Source organism: Cyprinus carpio, chromosome B9, assembly GCF_018340385.1.
Source record: "Cyprinus carpio isolate SPL01 chromosome B9, ASM1834038v1, whole genome shotgun sequence".
NCBI lineage: Eukaryota > Metazoa > Chordata > Actinopteri > Cypriniformes > Cyprinidae > Cyprinus > Cyprinus carpio.
The window spans coordinates 19,542,352-19,557,656 of NC_056605.1; the positions used below are offsets into that span (position 1 = coordinate 19,542,352).

The 15,305-nt window shown below is 36.3% G+C and overlaps 1 protein-coding gene across 1 annotated transcript in view; it reads right to left on the reverse strand.

The window, feature by feature from the left end:
* man1a2 (mannosidase, alpha, class 1A, member 2) overlaps positions 1 to 15,305 on the reverse strand; it is a 75,094-nt gene that overhangs the window by 16,273 nt on the left and 43,516 nt on the right. The window contains exons 4-5 of the mRNA XM_042731385.1: positions 7,210 to 7,328; positions 4,439 to 4,519 (exon numbers count right to left, since the gene is read on the reverse strand). Coding sequence (XP_042587319.1) covers positions 4,439 to 4,519; positions 7,210 to 7,328 — 200 coding nt within the window. The remainder of the gene's footprint in view (positions 1 to 4,438; positions 4,520 to 7,209; positions 7,329 to 15,305) is intronic.

Here is a 15,305-nt window from a genome sequence, read left to right on the forward strand (position 1 = left end):
GACAAACATTTTCTCATCCATCAAATCCCTTCTTAAATCTCTGTCCTTATCTTGTCTCTGCTGGGCCCAGGGCTGCGGTTCTCTTCTGCCTTTGATGAGATCCGTGTTTGACAACAGAAGAGTGTGCTGCTCCCTAATGTGACACCACATATTCTCTACCACTGAGAAGGATATACAACCACAGGACAGCGCATCAACAGAGAGCAATGATAGGGAGGGTGAGAGAGAGAAAGCTAACTGCTGCATAATGCCTGGAGTAAACACCATTCCCTCATCTCTGCGTGTAATAAATGTGCAAATCAAGACAAAGAACAAATATTTGCCCGTGTTGTTCACTTACAGCCTATGATCCTATATGGCTTGAAGGAATCTTAAGAAATAAAACCTCCGTCAGCACTGTGCTTGGAGAAATCTACTTATTCATACAGTAATTGGGCTGTCAAACATACAGTAATCGAACCATCTCACAAAGGTCTGAACAACTTCAGAACAAAAACATAAACAAAATATAAATAAAATAAATATGATTTTCGCACAAAGAATCTGCAGCTGTCTTTGAAAGAAAGGAAGAAATGTGCTGTCTAGATCCACTGGAAAATTACTGTTAGATGTGAGATCTTCAAGTAATTCATCCAAAATTGCTGGCTTGCTGGTGAGGTACCTGGAAAATGCTATGAGGGTCTTAACCACCAAAGGAAATAAAATCTAGAAAAATACATATTCCAGGAAGTATTTAGAAAGAGTTATTCAAAACAGTTATTGAGCCAGTCGCTTTTTATGACCATAAAGGGAACAAGTGCTTCTATTTGCTTGGCCTTACATAAAACATCTAATATCGAACGGTAAACTAAACAATGTAATCAAAACTACAAAAGACTAATTATTTACCTAATAATAAAATTTATATTCGATAACAGTACTCTGTAACTATGCGAAGGCCAATTTAGGAGAATTAAATATGAGTGTATAAGAAAAAATTAAACATTGCCAGAATGCAAAGAAAAAAATTCCAGATAAGTACACACCACATTCCTTCATCTGTCATCATCTCTCCAATGAAAACAGGTTGCCTCTTTTCATTCTTAACCCCCTAATACCTGAATTCATCATTACATCACGCAACTGTAGACGTGGAGGATGCTGTTTGAGAAAGGGCTATAAAGAAAGCTATCCGTTAGTATTAGCCATTGGGATCGCAGCTTTTTGTGTTACTCAGAAATACTACTACTACTACTAATACATTAACCAAATGACAAAATGTATTTGTTTACAGATCCTAAATTATGCTACAAGTGTTTTAAAAACATAGTATTGTGTAAGGAACCAGTCTTTATTAATCAAAAATCTCACATGTAATCACAACTTGCTTGAGCAGTTCAAGTTATTAATTCACTAGCATTTATTTCAGATGAAAACTTATGGTAACTGTATGTATAGATGCATTTTTAGAAGTTTAGCAAAAATGTAGCAAGCCTGAGTTGAATGTAACTATACTAAAAACTATTTGTTGTCAATGAAGAAGCAGACTTTGTATTGTTGCTTCACATACAGCATATACCAAACTAGCCATCCCAACCCCGGCCCCTTGCTCCTTGAGATCTAAATTCATCTCTCCACTGCCATCATGAAACCATACTGTCAAGACATGCATGGGTGAGAGATCTGAAGAACAATAGAGGAAGACTGAGAAAGAGAGATGAAAGAAAAGGATAAAATAGAAGACAAGAGGACCAAAAGACAGAGGGACAGAAGAGTAAACATCATCCATCACTGCACTGCTAGCGCCAGCTGACAGAGAGAGAGAGAGAAAGAGAGAGAAGGAATGGAGGATGTGGTCTTGCACAGGAGAGATAACCTCCAGAGCTGATAAAAGTATGGAGTCCTCTGTCTTCTTCAGATCAGATGCTCTTCATCTTTTCTAGAAAAACCAGCCAAACATCAGATTCAGTACACAACTCTCTCTACTCTGGACCCTCTTTCATTCCCTCCACCCCCAGCGGCTTACTCCATCAGGCCGGATCAAAAAACTCTTATTAAAGAGCCATTCAATCTAAAACAATCACAATCAATCAAATCACTCTACCCCTACCCCCATCTCAACTCCACCTCAAACACAAATAGGGGACATACTGTATATAGAGAACTCTGCCTATACACCAAGAGTATAATCCCTGGAGAAAGCTTTTCATTAGCATCCCTATACATCACGATGGCAATTGCTGGTGGTTGCATGATCCCCTGGAAGAAAGCAATTTCAAATCTGTCATCTTTGCTCATGGGCACTCAGTGCACTTGAGAAGGCTTTTGAATAGCCGTCAATGGAGAAAGATGCTTCGGTTCCAATAATGCTGAAGGTACTGTATCTACCTGGAGAGTATGCGCATCTATATAAAAAAATTAACTCAAACTACTGTAAGGAATTAAGGCTCTGAAGTAAAAGGTGGTTCTGGGTGATAATAATAACAACCACCAGATAATGTTTTGTGTGTGTGTTACCGATCACTAACAAATGGCCTATACCGTTTTTTCTAATTATTAAATTAAGAATCGAATACTACCAACTACTATTAATCATTTTAATTTCTACAAGTGAACTTATGCATCACAACATTGTAAAGTACAGTATGAAAATTTAATATTCATTTTGAGCTTGCCAAAGATTACTTTTAACAGTGTTATTTTAAATGATTAGTGCTTTTGAAGATGAAGTTTAAGTGAGCGACAGCTGAAGGCAAATGTGATCTACATGTAAAATAGAGCAGCATAATTAATGATGAATATAAAGATTCTCTAATATCTGCCAATAAACAATATAGTACTGATATATTGTGCATATTTACAAAGAAATGACTCAAAAACTGCTGTACAGAATTAAAGGGTCATGAAACACCAAACTACTACTACTGAGATTTTAGCAGAGGTGTTTGTGTTGCACATCATAGGAGACAATGTTAGCATGCATTAATTTTAATGATTGGAGAAAACTGGTACATTTTGAGCTTTTTTGCGCTATTTTCGTCTTACGGGTTTAAAATCTATATTGTGTTAACGTCACAGTTTGTGACGTGGCAAAGGACTACAGTACTTTGATGATGCGTTGGTGTCTCGTAATTATTCATGAGACTTTGTGTTCTTATCCAATGAGAAGATGCTTCTCTTAATTATTCACAGCAGCATGTGTTGATTTCCTACGACAGACACCTCAGACTGCGAGACTGCATACATTAAGTGAGAGACCCGCGTTCATGGATTGAAGGAAAGCATTTCGTTTTTGCTTTGTAAGAGTTCAGCACAAACCCGATTCATTCACTCAGTGAGTGTAACCAGTTTTTACAGCTCCTTGATGCAATCCATCAAAAGGCTCATATAAATGCCGCAAAATAAGCCTTAAAAGTTATTAGAGGTGCAACAGCAGATTCATATGTTTTCGATGCAGAGTACAAATGCTAATGACTGAGCATTTATTTGTGTTTTTAACTCCATGGGGGTTAAATGAAACTGTCTGAACCCGAAGCTGTGTGTGTTGTCTGTCTCTCCTCTGTGTTTAAGCTATACCAACATTACAGTGTCTCTCATAACACAAATGCTTGCTTTGATTCTGATCTCTGAAAATGAAATCTCTGTAAATGTTGTTGCTCAAATTTGGGCACATTTTGGATACAGCCCTCCACAGCATACTACAGTCCTTTTAGCGACTAGATGTAATTACAAGATAGAAATGCACAGTTAATCCAGATGTTATTTAATGATTTCTGAAACAATTCATTTAATATAATTGCCACTTGCAATACAATCACTGCTAAATTGGATACTCTGCCTCCAAAAACTCAGCCCATGCTGTACTGCATGTCTATGACAGCACATATGCAGAAAACACTCAGATGAACAAAGTGTGACTGAGGCCTGACTCCCAGGCGTGTCAAAACACTGTACTGACGGAACAAAAGGTCACTTGGGACAGAGAGGCAGGCAAGTGTGGCGAGTTCCACGTCCAGTATCTAAACTCATCTAATGAAGTGTGTGGAGCAGCGATGAGGCCGTGCCGCATGGCTGCAGCTTAATTCCTTTGCATTTTCACCTTCAGACTAAAAGGAGGAGAACACAGTGATATGCAGTGAAGAAATACGCTGCCCAATGATGAGGGGAAAGAGAGAGAGTCTATTTGCGCCCTTCTCCACTAATGTCCATGGGCAGATAAGACAGAAGGGAAGCGTTAATTAACATGGGCCTGAGAGAGGGACATTTATTTCCCCTGAAAAAACTGTTCATATTTCTCTGAGCCAACAGCACTGCCCTAAGATAAACTCTCTCTCTGTCCAGATCTTCATCTATGTGCCTGCCTGGATAAACTTCCCTCATCTGAAATAGCTATGAAACTGAACAGCACAGACAGAGAAGAAACAAACAAACTAAAAATCAATCAGCAATGATAGCGTACCTCCTGTCCGGAGAGGTAGTATGCAGCCAGAAGTCCTCCAATGAAGCGGATGTTGACCTCAAAGACAGATACTTCTGCATTCTGTAGAAACAAGAGGGAAAAAGAGAAAGAGTTTGAGCAGAACAGTGATAGCCTACTTTTTCAGGGTCCTTAGTTCCCCAAGTATTTGTCTTGTTTTTAGGAATTGCAAAAAAAAAAAAAAACTTCAATAAAGAGTATAAACCTTATTAGTATTTGTCTTATGTTTTAAGAAGATTTACTGACCCCAAACATTTACAAAATTTTACTGCAAAATATAGATAATCAGTGCTATTAAAAATTTTGAAGAAAATTATATTTTTTTTATATTCAGAACAACCGTTGCACTATATATAATTCAAACAACCATTTAAGCTTTATTAATGTGCATGAAATATGTACATAACAGCCATGCAGAGCTCCCAAATGAACTTCAAATCTACATCAAAGCTGATACAATAATCCCTCAGTGAGACTGAAATGAATGCTGGAGCAGAGTACGTGTGTGTTTGTATCAGCAACATCCATCTTGTCAGCTTCCACCTTTATTTAGAGAAAATTACCATAAATCACACTCCCACAAAAAAAACACCACAAACCAACAAAAACAAACACACCACACACACACACACACACCTACCGTCAAGTCTCGTATAGCAAGGGAACTAATTCAACCAATGCCGAAAAACAGAACACAGAAGTTCAATGGTATGGTTGTACAAGCTCCTAAAATCCTGTTTTAGCCCCGTCTCAATCCCATAATCCTCAGCACCTAAAAACAGCACCTGTTTTTGTATACCACTTATGAAATATAAGCAGGTTTTCCAGTTCTGAACATAACGCTGCTAAAGCGTCTTATATCGACTATGTTTTACACTAATTTGATAAGACAAGAACATGCTTTAACCAACCCCTTCCACTTAGCATTCATTTAGCATGTCTATTAATTTTGACAAAAGTAAACGTGCACCAGATTAATTCAGATATGACCGTTCCCTGACCAAGGTCCATTAATTCAGTTTTTGGTTTAACAGCTACGATTAGTGCTGATGGCAGGCAGCCTCATCCATCATAACAACAGAAACACAAATATAAAAATATATAAACAAATATAAGAAAAAGAGAGATCTGAGAGAGAGAGAGAGAGAGAGAGAGAGAGCGGAGAGTGCTAGAAAAATCAAACTCATAACACATCCAACAATATTTAGGTTAAAGACACCACTGATCCACACAGAATATAAAAAAACACACTAAACTTCAACATATAAAAAAAATTTTCCTATTTATTCTACTATAAAATCAATTATAAAATGATGGGCAGCACTATAATTTAATTTAAACATTTCATAAATTCACAAATAATACATTACGTAGCACAAAAAAAATTTAAACATTTCATAAATTCACAAATAATACATTACGTAGCACAAAATATAACTTTAATCTTTAATTAATCTTTTTGCATTCAGTACAATTAAAAAGTGGGTTCAAGATGTTTTTAAATGTTTTTGAAAGATGTCTCACCAAGGCTGTATTTATTTAATCATAAATGCAGTAAAAACAGTAATATATTACAATTTAAAATGGTGGTTTTCTATGTTTGTGTATATATATATATATATATATTATTTCTTTTTTTTAAATGTCATTTAATCCTATGATGCAAAACGGAATTTTCAGCAGCCATTACTTCAGTCTTCAGTGTTACATGATCCTACAGAAATCATTCTAATGTGATAATTTGCTGTCCAAGAAACATTTCTTACTATTACCTGTTGAAAACTGTTACTTTATGCTACTTAATGTGTTTTTGTGGAAACACAGCATTTTGCACACGCTTCCCTTCCTCACTTATGCTTTGCGGTTTATTGCCCTCCTCCAAAAATCCTTCCAACACATCCATCCCATTGTGACATGCTGAGCCCTCCACGGCCAGACCCAACGGTCCAAGTGCGAGTCATCCTTCAGAGTGCACATGCTTTGTAAGATATTTTTGTCCAAAAGTAACAGTGAGGAGGGGGAGAGAGAAGAAATTAGGTCACTGCTCGAAAAGCCAAAAAGATGAACTAAACACACAGAGGAGAGTCCACCAGATCTGCTCAAAGAAAGGTGGCAGAAGGGAGACGGGAGAAAAATCACACAACACACAGACACCAGAGAGATGATAAAGCCAAGACGACCATACGGGTTCTCCATATCTGATGGAGAAGAGGCCGGAAAAACAACTGATAGTGAGAGAAACTGGAGAAATCCCATTAATGGGTCAGGACGTGAATGCAAACAGAGAAGAAGAGCAGGAGACACAGGGCCCCTGGGGCCACTCGGCGGCCCCGCTTCATTCTCAGACGTCTCTTTTGTCTGCCATTTTTTCCTCAACATCACTGGCTAATTCTGGAGGCAGTTCACATTGTTTCCATGGCGCCAGTCTTGTCTCCTGGATACGGTGATGTGTCACATCAACTCCTTTCTCGCAACACGTTTTCCACGGAGTGCCTCCACAATCTGATCAAACCCTGAAAGATGCACACACGCTGAGGACTGAAGTCTTTGAGGGGTTACGGGGTGTTGAATGACTGTTAATACAGCTGTGTCAGCTGGCTGCCAAAGTATACAGCTTACCACTGTGAAATAACAGCGCCCTGAGATGTATCTGTGTCTATAAACAAAAACAGGCACGCTTTTCCTCCAAACCTACAAAGACAAGTGTTGCCGGTAAGCTTGTGTGTGTTCATGTCAAAGTCATGGCCACTTACCACACTGAAATCCAAGTTTTGCTCGATCCACTCCTGGCCATCCTTAAACTCATCGTGGAGGCCCATTATGTAAAGGGTATCCAGGGCATCTACTATTGTGGCCCCCATCTGGGAATTACCTGTGGAGAGGATGTAGATATGAATATTTACTGAATACATATGCAACAAAGTAATTAAAAAATAAACAAACTTAAATTTACATAATCGGGCCATTCTGATGCAAGCAATATCAATCTGAATTAGTGTAAAGCTAGAGAGCAGAGCACAAGGAAAAACAAACCAAAAGAAACACTATCTTTCAAAAGTTTGGGGGTCAAGTACGATTTTTTTAAGGGAATTAATTTTATTTAGCAAGGATGCATTAAAGGGTTAGTTCACCCAAAAATGAAAATTAGCCACATAAATTACTCACCCTCAAGTCATCCTAGGTTTATATAATTTTACTTTCAGAACAATCCTGAGAAAAAAAAAAAAAAAACAATCATAAAAAAAAAAAAAAAAAACTCAAACCGTCTGCAGTGCATCAAAAAAAAAAAAAAAAAAACTATCACTGTTTTCGCAAAAATATTAAGCAGCACAAACTGTTTTAAAACTAAAATTTTAAATTTCAGCTTTTCCGCTATAGGAGACGGTGAATTTTGTAATAGTATTTCACAGCATACATTTTTTTTTTACTATATTTATGAACAAATAAATGTAATAGTATTTCACAGCATACATTTTTTTTTACTATATTTATGAACAAATAAATAAAGCCTTTTAAAAACCTCTTAGTGATCTTAGAGATAACCAGACTTCTGAATGGTAGTGAACAGTTTATATTTCCAGAGGACATTGAAGGAATAATTATGATGCTAAGTGTGAGATTAAAGACTGAAATTACGCTTTAAATATGGTTATTTTTCTTACAAAAAACTGAGTCAGTGATTTTTTAATATAACTACTTTGTTAACCCCCCGGAGCCGTGTGAGACACTTTTTATTAACGATGGGTGCTTTTTATTTAATGTCATTTAGTCTGATGCACCGTAACACCCACTGAGTGCCATTAAACAGCTTGACAATTTTTAATATAACTCCGACTGGATTTGTCTGAAAAAAGAAAGTCATATACACTTAGGATGACTTGAGGGTGAGTAACAAAAATGAAAAGTATCATTCATAATGTCACCAAAAACATAAAACTTATAATAATCAAATAAATGCTGTTATTTTTAACTATGAAACAATCTTAAAAAAAAAAAAATCTAAAAAAAAAAACACAACATGGTTTCCACAATAATAAAAAAAAAAAAAAAAAATCTAACATGGTTTCCACAATAATATTAAGCAACACAAGAAAAATTTGAGAATTCAGCTTTTCTTCTACAGTAATAAAGTACATTAAGATATATTCATATAGAAACTTCTTATATATTTTAAATTCTGATAGTATTTCACAGTATTACTGTTTTTACTGTATTTATGAACAAATACATCCAGCCTTAGTGAGCAGAAGAGATTTAAAAAACAACTTCGAGACATGATAGTGAACTGTTTGTTTTTCTAGAGGACACTGAAGGAACACTTATAATGCTAAGTAAAATGAGTAGGTAACATGAGGTAAAAGACATTTAAGCTACTGATAATCTCAATGAACCCATCACTGAGTCAGTGAGCTGAACTCAAGAAATTAATAATTTGTGAAATTTTTTTTTGAACAAATCCAATTCAGACATCACTGCTTAAAACTTAACTTTAAATTCATTTTGCATTTTTGATTAACATTTAAAAACCCACATAAAATACAAACATCAACATTTACAAAAAAATAAATTTTTGAAAAAAAACAACTTTGAAACCAAACAAAAAGCTAAGCACAACCCAAATTAAACAACAACCCTGTTAAACAACCCTTTTTAAAGTTCAGGATAATATTTCAATAATAATAATAATAAAATAATAACAATAATAATAATAATAATAATAACATCAAAAATATAAAAAAAAATAAAAAATCACTGTAAAAATACTCATTACAATCAGTAAAACCAAATCACTATAAAAATAAAAACACTCAAAAAATATAAATCACTCTAAAAATACCCATCAGCCCTCAGACTCTTGGCTCTTCTAATCTGTCCAGACTGCTGCTTCAGCTTGTCCAGAGGCACCCCAAATGGCCCCAGCCTTTCATGAACCACAAACACTTCTGTTTTTTATCCCTCTTTTTATAAGACTTGAATCCCTTTTGCTCTTACGTCATTTAAGACTATAAGATCTTTACTGCCTTGCTCTTTATCACCCCTTCCATTTCCTTTTTCTTTTCAGTGTTTTTTTTTTTTTATCTGTAAAGTGATTCCCTTCCTGTTTGACCATGGCACCATCACAAAGGATGGATCTAATCTATGACTTCTCTTTGGAAAAAAATAAAATAAAATAAAATAAAATAAAATAAAAAAAAAAAAAAATAAAATAAAAAAATCAGGCCCCATGAACAACTAACTGGCTACACATTCATCCCTCACTGCCTCATTTCCATTCCCATAAATACACTGCCCATCTTGAGTAAAATCCACACTCTCTGGCTTTCTACTGAACTTGAAATCAGGCCTCATCATACTGAATGAATCTTGATTGGCATTTACACAAGGTTGGCATTCTGGATGCCAGACTTTTCTGGTGTAAATCAAATTGGACTCAATAAAGTTACTTGGGGAATTCCAATGGCAATCAGTCCAAGCTCCTCTCTTTGCTTCCTACAAGCCATCACTCCATCCCACACTCACTCACTTTGCGTCATCCATGCCAGTTTCATTTGGCGACAGATTGCAAGCTGTTTTAATATGAACGCAGACGTGGCAGCCGGTGTGATGATTCAGTCTCATCTTAAAAGAGAAAACCAGCAGTGAGGTTCTGAGTAGTTGAGAGGTTTAATTAGTTAAATGCAGGCATGTTTTTGTGAATGCAAGTACTTATGTATAAAAAAAGGAGATCTTTACTTTGTTGCATCTCCAAGCCAAAGGCATGAGTCAGAAGGCTTTCTCCCTTTATCTGTGTTGTCTCAGGGGTTTATCAAGGAAATGGAGAGGGGGAGAGAGTCAAACCCTCTCCATAACTAATAGTTTAATAGTGCCCACCATTTCTGCTGCCACCGATTCTCCCTGGACCCTGACTGCAACATCTGCTGCGCTCATCAACAAACTGCCATGGCTAAGTGTGTGCGAGAGAGAAGAGTAGAAAGAAAAGACAGAGTAAATAAAAAGAGACATTAGACCATACAGACAGAATTGTGAGAGATTTTTCTCTTTTTTTATCCATACTATTTTTCAGAACATATATCTCAATCCTCATTTGAGAATATAGAAATCTTTCTGTAATATAAATATTACAAATATTAAAATGACTGCAAAATGTATTTATTTTCAATACACTTATATGAATAAGAATTCTTTTGTAACATTATAACCACCACTTTTGATAAATTTAACTATTACATAAATTTTAAAGTATCCCTCACTTTTAAAGGATACACTATAAAAAACTATTTTAAGATTTTAACATTGCCTGGCCTGATTATTTAAAACACTTTTAAATGGCTTCCATGCTTTAAGAAATTATGTCACAACAGTACAAATGAGGGATCAGACCTCTAGAAAGACCTACAATTTAAATCCACAAATTAAACAGTACCAACAATAACAAAATAATCATCAATAAACAAACTACTACAATACATTGGTTTGAACTAAACACCATAAAACCTAACTGCCTTGTGGCTCTATTCTGTATGCAGCATCTCTCTCAAGGAATGTTTTATGATGGCCAATTTGTACTCCATAAAGTGCATTGAGACCAAGCATAAAGAAAAGGGGGGAAAAAAAAAACCTTTCCAGTGCAATTTCTACAAACGAGTCATGAGGCCAAATGCAATGCTGAACTCTAGATAACAGTCAATTGTTTAGCTGGTGAACACAGCTGCAGTGATCAGATGCTGTTTAGATGCATCTCATATGAGTAACCATAAATGTAAGGTTTCAGCGTTTTACAGGGTCAAGTCATCACGCTCCACCATAATAAGTACATGATTAAAATAATTCATAAAAATTATTCCCCCAACAGTCTGAACAAATTTTACCAACAAAAATCCATCATAGTGATGAAATATTTGCTTGGTTATACATCAGAGCTTGAATTAAATATAGACATGACATTATGATTTCTAACAAGGCTCGTCTGAACTTCAATTAAATTGCAACATTCTTGTTGGTGAAACAAATAAAAGCTCACTTGAATTAAATATAGACATGACATTATGATTTCTTAAAAGTCTGTCGTCTTTTCAGTCTACGCCTTTGGTGTCTGAGGTTCTTTATCACATTATGACACGCATGTTAGGTATTGCCAACCATTTCAGAAGGACAACTCGCCTTTTCCCCAAGACACTTAACTTTGCTGATGCTCTTAAAATGAAAATCCAACATTAATTTCAAGCTCCAGTGCAGTTAACGCTCAGGATATTAGATATTAGACTTTTTAAGGTCACAAACTTATTTCTGCATTTCCTCCCCCCGAGAAACCTGAGCAGCACAAGGAGAAAGCATCTGAAGCAGAACACGAAACATACTGTATATTCTGTCCAGATTAAACCCTACACTGTCAGAAGTGATCACCTTCAATCGTCAGACTGGCCCACTTGAGCTCATGTCCACAGACACGAGCAGTGTGTTGTCTGGGGGCATGTACATTTGCTGGAAGCTTTTGGCTGTGTTTTTCCATCACTTCTGCATTTACCTTTATTTTGTACAGTCTTAGCCATTACTTATCCTTACAGGCTCAGATTGCAAACCCACTGGAGTGTGACTGGAAATGTGCGTTCTGCAAATGAAACTACAGGCTCTGCGGATCTTGGCTAGTGGAAAGTAGTAGAGGGATTCAGTATAAATACTGAGAACGCAATACTGGAAAGCTTGAGTGCGTGTACTGTGAATTTGATGTGGTTGAGGAATTCTTTTGAGGACTTGTTTATTGGAAATGGAACAAATTACATATCTGAATTGTACGGTCTCCTGAGGATTCTTTCCTCTTGTATTAATCCCATTCTAATTTTCGGTTGTGATTTTAAAATTACATTGCTTAATACTACCGGCCTCAATTTGCCAAGACGTAGCCGTTAAATGTCACGCACTGATATTAAAGGAAAAGTTCACTGAAAATCATGTTTAGGTCCTCACCCCAGTTAAGTGTGTTAGTGAAGGAATGAAATCATGTTTGCCTCATCAAATATCACGGTCACCATTAAAGCTAATGAATATCTCATGGCCTACAGTTACGAATTCTGATTTGATACAGTAAAATGCTGAAGCTTATTATTAGCAGTGCTTGCAATTTCTACAGCTCATACATAAGGTTAAGGTTTGGAATGATCCTTAATTTATACATTTCAATTGCAGCGCATAATGCACAGAATCGTTAGCAATACAGACAATGCACACATTCACAAACATTACGGTAAGATTTTTTTAAAAATGTTTTTTTTTTTTTGTCTCATGCACTTTTTTTTTACTTTATAGGGATGCACAATTAATCGAAATTAAATCGCAAAGGCAATAAATCGTGATTAGGCAGAAGCTGCGACTGTCATGCGTATCTTTCAGTGAAGCACAGTTCTGTGATCAGCAATATATCTCCATCCAAAGGCCAGAGGGCACCCTCACGCTGAAAATTCAAATATGCCCGGAAGAAGAAATCCAGGAATTCGCTGCAGCTGAATACTAATAAACTAACATGACTAATAAACACAAGACTACCACAATATATGGTTTATCTGAGTCCTTATTATAATTTTCATCATAATAAAGTATATCTATCAGAGTCCTGCACGGGTCCATTTTTGGAGACCCGCCCCCGCCCGTACCCGCAAAGTTCAGCACCAGATCCGACCCGTCACCCGTGATAATATCAAAATTAAATCCGCACCCACCCAGACCCGTTAATATTTGGCCCGTTACCCGATCCGTGCCCGCGATAAATCACACACGCTAAAATCATTCCAATTAAAGTGCTTTAATTTTTATCTCGCACCTCTCTCAACATCACAACAGCGTCATGAATGGGCTAATGAAACAGGCTAAAGTGCGCTTTGTTTTGTGCCATTCAAGTAGCCTACCATCGGCACCTAAATAGGCAATGGAACCTAATAACTATACGCAAATAGATCTATTAATGAAAAAAAAAAGAACAAGAAAAAATACAACCTGAGCCTGTTGCTCACAAACAATAGCCTATAGGCCTATGCCTATGCATTTACTTTCCATAGCTACTCCTGCAACGCTCGCTCCAACTAGGCTACGAGAAGCATCAACAAAAGTCACACTGTCGCAGTGGTGGTGACGTGATGGGTCAAATGTCATATCGTTGTTGCGTATGTGTAATGGTAATTTAGACATACAAATATTGTACATATTTTTCATCCGCGCTACTACCTGCCTGCAAGGAGTTAATTATCCCCCCGCATCCCCGCCCGTGAATTTTAGGAATGTCACAATCCACCCGTTTTAGCCACTTTTATGCGGGTACCCGTGGGTTTCCCGCGGGTACCCGACCCGTTGCAGGACTCTAATATCTATAATGAAATGCTAATCGACATAGCCTTTATCACTGCTTAGAATACAATGAAATATTGTGTGCCTTAATTATTCTGTTTAAGAAGCCACATTATCTCTCAGAAGGATTTATTTTAAACTCTCGACTCATGTTATGAAGTGAATTTGGAGTTAAAACGTGTTAATAATTGCGGTATATTCACAGGCTCTGAGATGGAGCATCATTTACTACACAGAGCCATAGTTCACTGAGAAGATACGCAAACAGCTGTCATAATTGAGAACGATTTTGTCGATTTCGTAATCCTACAATTATATCATCTGCGATTATAAACGCGATTTTGCATAGCTTGTCAGAGAACTATGGCTCTGGGTAGTAAACGCTGCTCCACCTGAAAGCAGGTGATGGAGATTTACTGCTAATCACAGAACCGGCTTTACCGACTAAATGATTCCAGCTCAATCCGCATCTCACACAGCGTCTCTTCAGTTCTGTCACACACGTGCAAGGCGCGCGCGCACACACAAACAGACGCTTTTCAGACAGCGAGCGAACACCAAGTTGATTCGTCTTTTCACATCTCCTCATGTATGAACAGACACATACACGCAGAATTATGTCAATAGTACCCATCTCGACGATCATTCTCGTAAACGCAGTCAGTTATGTTTTAAATGAATGTAAACAGTTGAAAAAGAAATCGGATGTGTATCATTATATTGGCTCTGTGCAGTCGGTTTTAAAGGGACAGCAGCCAATAAATAGGCATTGCCGAATATGTCACTAATGTTAATCAAACAACAAAACAGCTATAACAAAGATTAATCTAAATTTAATTCATACAGTTAACACAATGCAGTTTTATTTTACACTTAATTGAATTTCTGTACCTGAATACTACTGTTTATTTTATCTATGCTTATAAATTGTGTAATTCTTTTTTTTTTCTTTCTTTTTTCACTGACTGTTCACTTGCCTTTAATCATGTTTGAACTTTCTCAGACTATAGTTAAAGTGTATGGAAAGCAAAGTTACAATGTTATAAAATAAGTGTCATTCATTTTTTTTGCTGATATGTTCGCACTGATGTTAAAATGACATTTTTTGATTTGTGACATTTCTTTTTATGTACTGCTAAAACACTGCTAGTCATTTTCAGAAGTTATAGTGATTCTTTCTTTTCCAAAAAAGAATGTGAAACTATTTGGTTATATAATTTTCATTTTAAAATATTTTAAAATATAACTGAAATAGATTTTACACACTTTAAGCAAATCGTATCAAATATTGAATATTGCATTTTTTAACAATGTATCGTATATCACATTTCTCTTCAATATAGCACAGCCCTAGTGTCACGTCCCCAAATCATTTTAATATGCTGATTTGCTGCGAAGGAAACATTTATTTTTCGTATTTTAGTGGAAAGCATGATACACTTGTTAGTATTTTTAATAAATAGAAGGTTCAAAAGAACAGCATTTATGTGAAATAGACATTCTGTAACAATGT